Source organism: Quercus robur, chromosome 12 (assembly GCF_932294415.1).
Source record: "Quercus robur chromosome 12, dhQueRobu3.1, whole genome shotgun sequence".
In the NCBI taxonomy this organism is placed as follows: Eukaryota; Viridiplantae; Streptophyta; class Magnoliopsida; order Fagales; family Fagaceae; genus Quercus; species Quercus robur.
This window is the reverse complement of record NC_065545.1, coordinates 15,983,470-15,991,798: the sequence shown is the minus strand read 5'-3', so window position 1 is coordinate 15,991,798 and position 8,329 is coordinate 15,983,470. Positions and strand designations below refer to the sequence as shown.

Here is an 8,329-nt window from a genome sequence, read left to right as displayed (position 1 = left end):
ATTGCGACAATAGAACTTTTGCTTGCCTAGGAGGAACATTTTTGGATAACTACACTTAGAGCAACCACATCAGTGGATGCAAAATTTTTGTAAATTTGCACATCTAAAATTTACTTTTTCTATTTTATACTCTCATTTTTATACAACACCCACATCAGTTTATTTATTATACACGTTTATTCAAATAAAATATTCTAAACCTAGCTACCATCAACCCGATCAATACCCACGGATCAATACCCATCAAAACCCACCATCAACCCGATTAATAGCCTCGATCAATACCCACGGATCAATACCCAATTACTGTCGCTTCCGTCGAACCCACACATCAAGTCCCTAAGAGCTTCACCACAGTGTCGTTTCTGGGTCTTGTACGTTGTGGTTTGCTTGTTGATCTCAACGAGCATCCTCCTTTGTGGTTTGCCTGTTGATCTCAATGAGCCTCCTTTTTTTTTTCTTACTTTCAGTTTTGTTGTTCTAGAAAGTTTAGAGCTTTTACGATGATCACTGTAGGTGGGATACCGGTGATCGGTGAACTGATTGGTGGACCGAGGGAGAGATAAAACGAGAAAGAGGTGAGAGTGAGAAGTTGAGAGAGTGAGGTGAAGGAGAGAGAAAAAAATGTAAAATATTAAATACACATGCTATAGTAACCGTGCATATATGCACAGTTATTGTAGCAATTGTGTATAAATGCATAATTTTACACACATTGATGTGGGTGTCTTTTTGGGTCAAAATGTGTAAAATGAGTACATTTTTCTATGTTAGAAGACTTTACACATGTTGATGTGGTTTCTCTTATGCTTATTAACTTTGGGAAGTGTGTTTAGGGTTATTAATTTACCTTTACACATACTTAGTATTTAAAAAAGTAATTTCAGTACATTATTTCATACTTATCCTTTTATTATTAAAGCCAAAGTTGAGAGAAAATCCGATTAGATTCTCAATTGGATCCTCAATTTTGCACTACATGTTCATATATATATATATATTTGTTGGGTCAAATGAGTTATTGGGTTCAAAATCCAAAGAGATTATCCATAATTTTGCTTCACAATTCCTAGAAACCTCCAAATTCTCTCTCTCATACCCGTTGATCTCTAAAGTGATTTAAAGAAAAGAAGAAAAAACTTCCTCTTGCTTATTTACTGAGGTTGTTCATCTTCTCATTAAACACAAACACCAAATATTTCTCCCTCTCTTACCTCTTTCAAGTGCCAAGGTCTTTAAAACACTAAATTTTTCCTCCATTTTAAATCATAACATGTTACTATTGCTAATAGAATAAGAACACCCAAAACATGACTCGAATATTTTTACCAAAAAAAAAAAAAAATGCAGACTAAACTGTTTCATTCGACGCACTTTATTTATTTTCTATGTTTTCGTACGTAAGCACAGGTTACAAGCTAGTAATATCTAAAAGATGAAGTTTAGTATTTATTGTTGCTACTCTTTTGTTGAGTCATATTAGAATATAGCATTTCAGTCTATTTTTGTTTGCTTTGGTCTGTTCAATCTACTTTAGTTCATTTTGGTTCTATTTGGTCTATTTTGGTGCACTTATTTAAGAACAGAAACAACTTGTTTGGGTTGAGAATACCTCTTCTAAATCCAAATTTATTAAAAAATATAGATCTCAAACTCTCAAATCACTTCCGCTTCTAAGTTAGTTGGGAGATGTATATGATTTCAACTTATTATATGGTAAATTCAATCTAGGTAAACATTTTCCGTTTGAGCTTCTATAGAAACATTAATGGAAAACAATAATCCACTTTCCCTTTTTCTTGAATAAGGTGGCAATGCACCTCTGTATGCTTTGTTTGCTCATGGAACAAAGGCTTTGAAGTTATATGGATATCTGCATGGTTATCATTACGCATAGTTAGTGGTAATTGCGCATCAAACTTTTTTTTTTTTTTTTGAGAAACAATTGCGCATCAAACTTTAATTCCTCAGGTAGGTGTTTAGCCTTAATTCATTTATTGAGTGATATTCACAATGCTGTCCTCAGCTTTATCTTCCTTTAACCCCAAACCCAATGTGACACATGCTAGGCCCCACACCAACTTGCATAGCACAACCTTTAGAGTTCCTTTTCAAATTTGGAAGGCCTTAATTAAGTAGTCTAATCATCCCAAACCAGCTTGGGCTTGTTAATTAAGCAGCATTTCATGACTTCCTTCCGTATTATTCTAGAAAAGGCGCATTCAAAACACAAATGGATCCTACTTTTCAAGCAACCTCAGCAAAAAGACACAAGCCTAATCTCCTTGATTCCCCCATTGAAGGACTCTATCTAGTATCTAGACTGGACAACCTATTCCTAAAAGACAACCTATTCCTAAAAGCCAACCAATTAAAGAAACCATGCCTAGATATTTAGTAGAAAATCAGATGATTCTCAAATTTATCTCATGTAACTTCACTCTAATGGCATTCCAAGTTTCAGCACAAGTATACTTGCCAAACTTGGAAGAAGCCAAAAGGCCGTATCCTTCTCATCAAGCTCAATGAAGGAGAGCTTGCATTGAATAGGAACAAAACCTTCAGACCTTGCAAGTTTCCAATCCCAATTCCCCCCTTCCAGGAAATTAGAAACTTTGGCAAAATGTTGCTTGTTGCTTCATAAATGGCTCTAAAACCATATCTTAAGGATCCTCCTCCACTCCTAATTTTGAGGTGTCTTAACAAACCAAGGGCTCCTACCCTTCTGGTTTGAGGACACTATAGAAAAGAATGTAGCAACAACAAGGTCTTTCTGTTGGTTTATCTTATTACTGATGCGTACCAGCATTACATTTAAGTCTTGTTATGGAGGAAATAAAGAGAATGAAAGTGGCCCAATAAAGCGAAAATATATGAATTTATTAGTAAGTAGAAAGAGACAGGATGTATTATTAGTGAGTACATAATGTATCATCCATGACTAAAGGACACTCAAACATGTAACTAAACGCTGTAGTTTATATCACAGTACATATAAGGATTTCAGACTCTTGCAATTAAATTATGCTATGGAGGTTTGAGCCTTTCCCAGAGACTTCTATTTGGATGCCCAGACAACATGATCCTCGGGAAGGAAATGGCAGACAGGGACAGTTCCAGGCTTAACTTTGAGTACTTGGAAGGCCAAATGCTTTGGGTTCCATTCTGATGTGTTTGTGTGACATACAGCCACTGCTTTAGCTTTTGTTCCATCAGCACCCTCTAGCGGCACCATATAAGCCTGTGTGGTCTCTGTTGCATGGCAGTAAAAGACAGCATAGACATAGTTCTGTTTATGGCACACAACAGATTTGTCACTTCCAACCTTCTTCACTCCTGGGACTATAGTGTATTTCTGCATCTGGGTTTCTTTTCCCACCTCGGTAGAGATTGCCTGAACATCTTTTCCAAGCTTGGAAGTGCTGAAATCCACCATTGACTCTAATGATGTTGCACAATATTTTTCCTCCCCTTTGATGCCTGTCTTTTCACATTCTTCAATTGTGCTTTGAATTATATCAGCTTCCATTGACCCAGGTTTCACTGAAAACCGGTTAAAAATATCTGCAACCTTGTTAGATGAAAAGGGTATTGAATTTGCAACTTGGCGAGACAAAAAGGTAGCTGTGTTCGTGTTTTTAGTGAAGTGCAAGTTCATTTTTGTGCCTGGATGCAAGTCCTTTTCCAAGAAGAAAAGAGCTACATTGGGGTCATCATGGAGTTGATTCTCAGTGGCAGCATAATTATAAACAAAGGGATTTTTCCCTGGTTTTACTCCAACATACACAGGCTTTCCTTTGTGGCCTGTGCTCACAGATACTCCTCCTTTGCCAACACCCACATTGGTTCCTTTGCCGCCTGGCTTTCCAGTTTGCACTCCAACTCCTTTGCCTCCAACACCGACGTGAGTGCCGCCATCAGCTGGCTTTCCTTTTCCTGCATCAACGTTTACGCCACCCTTTCCTACATCGACTGAAGTGCTTTTGTCATCGATCAGGCCTGCAAGGTTAGCAACATGAATTAGAAGCTAGAAGTAGAACTTACAAGATGAAAGACTTTAATTAGTGAGTGTGATTAACGTGCACACACCCCATATACACCAGTGTCTAATAAACTAATAATCAAGCTTTTTTTTTTTTTTTTTTTTTTTTACACAAAACACCACATGAATTAGAAGCTAGAACTTATAAGATGAAAGACTTTTAGTACGTCTAGAATCTAGATGTAGATTTTTGCTAAAAGCCTATTGGTTTATTAACAAGTATAAAACTTTGATACGCACTTTAGGTGTAGTATATTAATTGAATGTAAACATTTGGTTATTTTGAATTTAATTATTAATGAAAAATATAGCACCATATATATCTTATTGGTAAATGAAATGAAAGGTTTAAATTTAATTGGAGAACCTACTTTATTGTACCTAAAAGACTATAGATAAATTTTATTTAAGAGAAGAGATTGTCACTATTATGACACACCAACTAAAATTTTCCATCTCTTTATTTATGAAAGAAATTTGTTGTGTTGTTAAATTTATTGTTGTTAATTTGTTAAGGTTAGTTAAAATATAATTGTACCTAAAAAATTAGACATTTTTTTTTAGTTAAAGACAAAAATAAAAAATAAAAAGCTATACATAAACAATTAAATAATGATAGAATACTACAATTTTACTATATAAATCTTACAAACCGACGTGTCTTTAATCACAAAAGTTAATTAAGATATTTATTTATCATTTTATTTTGTGCAAAAATGGATGCTTTATTTATTTAGATATAGTTCACGTTTCGTAAAAGGTCACTTTCTAAGAGTTCTTAGTTGCATTCCATTTATTTATTTATTTTGCTAGACCACAATATTATTAAGAAGAAGAAGAACACACGAGGATCTCTCCTCCAAGCCTTCATAACTGAAGGTATGAGAGATGAATTATCATGTAATAATGGTGATTTTGTAAGGTAAGCAATGGCTATGACATGGGCTATCATGTTTAACTTGCTTCCCTATTTATTTATTAGTTGTTTAAGTGACATAAATTACCTTCATTATTAAGTCAGTTTGTAAGTGATTTACTTAGTAAAAATATGTAGTAATTTTAACATTTTCCTAAGCAAATAATTAAAAAATTAAAAGAAAAACCTCTTGCCAAAGCTCAAAATTGTTTTTGCAACTTTCAGGTCGTAAGAAATAACTAGAAGTATATTATAGAGATGTTAGTGAAAAGATGCAAGAGTGGTCCTCTCAGATTTGAAGTACCAACCAGGCTGGAGAAGATCACTGAGGGCTTTAGGCATTGGAGTGTTTGGCAGCACGGAGTTCCAGTACTTTTCAGGAGGCACAGCAGCATGGCTTGCCACCAGTGCAACCTGCAACACATAAAGTCACGTTATGTTACATAAAAATACTAATAAAAAAGTTATTGAAATCAAGGAAATATGAACTCTCTTGGAACAGAGAGTTTGAAAGAGAGATTATTATGTCCAGATGGGTGCAAGATATTATAAAACTTACAGCGAGAAAAGCGAGAGTGTGTAGATGCATCTTGGTTTAGCTATGGATTTTTAGTAGAGATCAGAAAAAGCTGAATGCTGAGCTTAGTATTTGGAAAGGATAGCAACAAGGTTGCAAATTTATAAGGGAAATTGTTCTTGAAAAGATACAGTAATTTACGTAGCTAGACGCAGGCGGCTTAATTACTTCAACTGCCCGCGGCTCACTTACTTTAAACTCATTTATGTCAATTGGGACAGGTGGAGAGAGAGCAAGAGAGAGTCGGGCAGTACAACAGTACCCAGAGAGAAATTGAGATTGTTTTCTAGCTGACTTTGTATATTGTTCAAGAACCAATGTTTATTTCACACCAGTCGCACACAACTGTACTCACATACCTTGCATTAAAATCATGACTGAGTAACGTTTATTTCATACAAATTGTTGCATACAACTATACATATACACTTTGTATTGAAATTGTGACTTGAAAGTGCGTGTTCAATAACTAATGTTTATTTCACATCGGTTGTACACAACCGTATATATATATATTTTGCATTAAAATTATGATTTTAATATATAGTGTTTATTTCACACAAACTGTTGCATATAACTGTACACATACTTTACACTGAAATCGGGACATAAAAGTGTGGGAATGGTTGTGTGCAATATTGGAGTGTGCACTGAGTGAGTGAAAACAAGAAGACGTTTGTCACTGCCTTTTGTGGCTTGGACGGTTGGGCCTGTTTCACTTACTTACAAGTTACAATTACATGGGACTCTTGCATCAATAATTGCATCAAACAAACTAAACAAACAACCACCGAATTTATGATGGATCAGTGGGGGGTTGCGAGTCGTCATCATCTCTCATAATCAGGTTATACTATACAGGTCTGGCGGTCTACCCAATGGATTTATATGCTTTTTTTCGGCTTTTAAAAGCTTGTTGACATATCGCCATTTAGAGAGGTTAGGGACAATTAATAATGTTACATGAACAATATCAGTTACCTTTTTTCCTCAACAACATATTATTTAGAAATATATATTGATTATTATTTTTTCAATCGATTTTCAAATTTCAACAACATGACGTTATCAATTGATTAGGGGTTTATTATTATTATTATTATTTGATAGTTACAATAAGATGAGGAGAATTTGAACCTTATGATGCTCATTATAAAAGAGAGCAAACAAATAAAAATCTTTGGCCCTAACTTTGTTTCACTTTATATTCCCTCAATCACATTTTGTCACTTTTTTCCCCTTTTCATATACAATAACTAAAGTTAAAAATGGAAAACAAAAATCAGATATATGACATATTGCAATTGATAGAAAATAAAGTGGAACACAAATGTTAATATGACACATGATTTTGTTCGAGAACAAATGATGTCGTTAAGTTACAAGACTCATAGCTCAATATGTCAACAATTTATTAATTAGTGTGCACAATCTGAAAATAGCATAGCAAAACACATCAATATAGCCAAGAAAACACTTCATTTATGTCTATTTTTGTGTGTGTGTGTGTGCTTGTGGATAATTCACATCCCTTGTGTCTTATAGGCATTTCGGAATTGAGTATGATAGGGATGATAATCAAATTCATCTTCCTAATTATTATGTTTGCACATAAATTACCTTAATAATAAATAACAGAAAATGGTTTAGAGATATTAGTCATATTGCCCACAGAGAGTAATGAAAATAAGTCGTTAAATTTTAATGCTTACATAACATTTATATATGGTGCTTTCTCCAAAAAAAAAAAAAAAAAAACATTTATATATGGTGGTTCAGTTCACCTAAAGTTGTGGAGAAAGTTCTCAAGATATATGCATGCATAAATTCATGCAAACGTGATTTGTAGTTTTGGACTTTTGTGTCAATTCTCATGCTCTAAATTCGGTGAGTGCTTTATCCGATGTAATCAAAGCTAAATGGGATCATATTCATTTTATGTGGACTTTCCTTCGTTCTGATTTTTTTTGCCAGGAAAGTAAATAAGCCATTAAAAAAGGGAATTCCTTGTAGGATCATTGAACTCTTCTTTCAGTTCTTTAATACTAGGATGGGGGATAAAGCAGTCTCTTTTCTTTGAAATAGATTCTAATTCATAATTCAAAATCTTTAGATTAGATATTATAAATCTAAAAATGTATTTAATTCTATGTCAATTTATATTTTTTTTGAGGGAATTGTAGGCGGAGATTGAACTCATATCTCTTATTCAACCATAAAAAACTTTATTAGTTGAGTTAACTGAAACCCACAGATAAAATTTAAATGGTCAATTTTTATTTTATTATACATTTCACTATCCCATTTTGTGAGATCGATGGTGACAAATACAACCTAATAGTCCTATTGTTTAGTTGGAACTTGGAAGGAGATATTTTTAGGGTTTCGTCCATGCATGTAAAATATATAAACATTACCCACTTTTATACCTTGTAATTTTATTTTTTTAAAAGAAAAGTCAAATTGAAAAGAAAGTGAAAAAAAAAAAAATTCTAGTTTAATTTTTTGGTTTAATGACAATGTTCTATATAAACTCGATTATCGCACTGGAGGAAATAATTAACAATAATATTTAAATTAATAAAAAGAAGAAGAAGTAGGGATTTTAGGGCTAGCACTGAGAAAATGAAATAAGATTTTTGTTTACATCTTTGTCAAGTGTACTATGTGGTCCTCCTTAACAATGGGACACATTTGTGCTAAATGCTATAATATTTGGCATTTGGCACATCAAACACAAAAAACAGAGCTTTATCAAATGTGTTAAATGTGTCAAATTTTTGCAACATGTTAT

General features: G+C 33.7%; 1 protein-coding gene across 1 annotated transcript; it reads right to left on the bottom strand.

Annotated features, from left to right (window-relative positions):
- Positions 1–2,859: 2,859 nt before the first annotated feature.
- LOC126708674 (BURP domain protein RD22) lies at positions 2,860–5,679 on the bottom strand. Its single transcript, XM_050408529.1, has 3 exons — positions 5,518–5,679; positions 5,267–5,372; positions 2,860–3,999 (listed from the first exon to the last, which is right to left on the bottom strand). The coding sequence occupies exons 1-3, from the start codon at positions 5,545–5,547 to the stop codon at positions 3,059–3,061; spliced, it is 1,077 nt and encodes a 358-aa protein (XP_050264486.1). The 5' UTR covers positions 5,548–5,679; the 3' UTR covers positions 2,860–3,058.
- Between the last annotated feature and the right edge of the window lie 2,650 nt (positions 5,680–8,329).

What these genes read in the sequence shown, in the direction of transcription:
- LOC126708674 (XM_050408529.1), bottom strand. Translation starts at nt 5,547, where the DNA reads ATGCATCTACACACTCTCGCTTTTCTCGCT. An exon ending in ACACTCTCGCTTTTCTCGCT is followed by an intron (nt 5,373 to 5,517) that starts GTAAGTTTTATA and finishes TATGTGTTGCAG; the next exon opens with GTTGCACTGGTGGCAAGCCA. An exon ending in CAGTGATCTTCTCCAGCCTG is followed by an intron (nt 4,000 to 5,266) that starts GTTGGTACTTCA and finishes CTAACCTTGCAG; the next exon opens with GCCTGATCGATGACAAAAGC.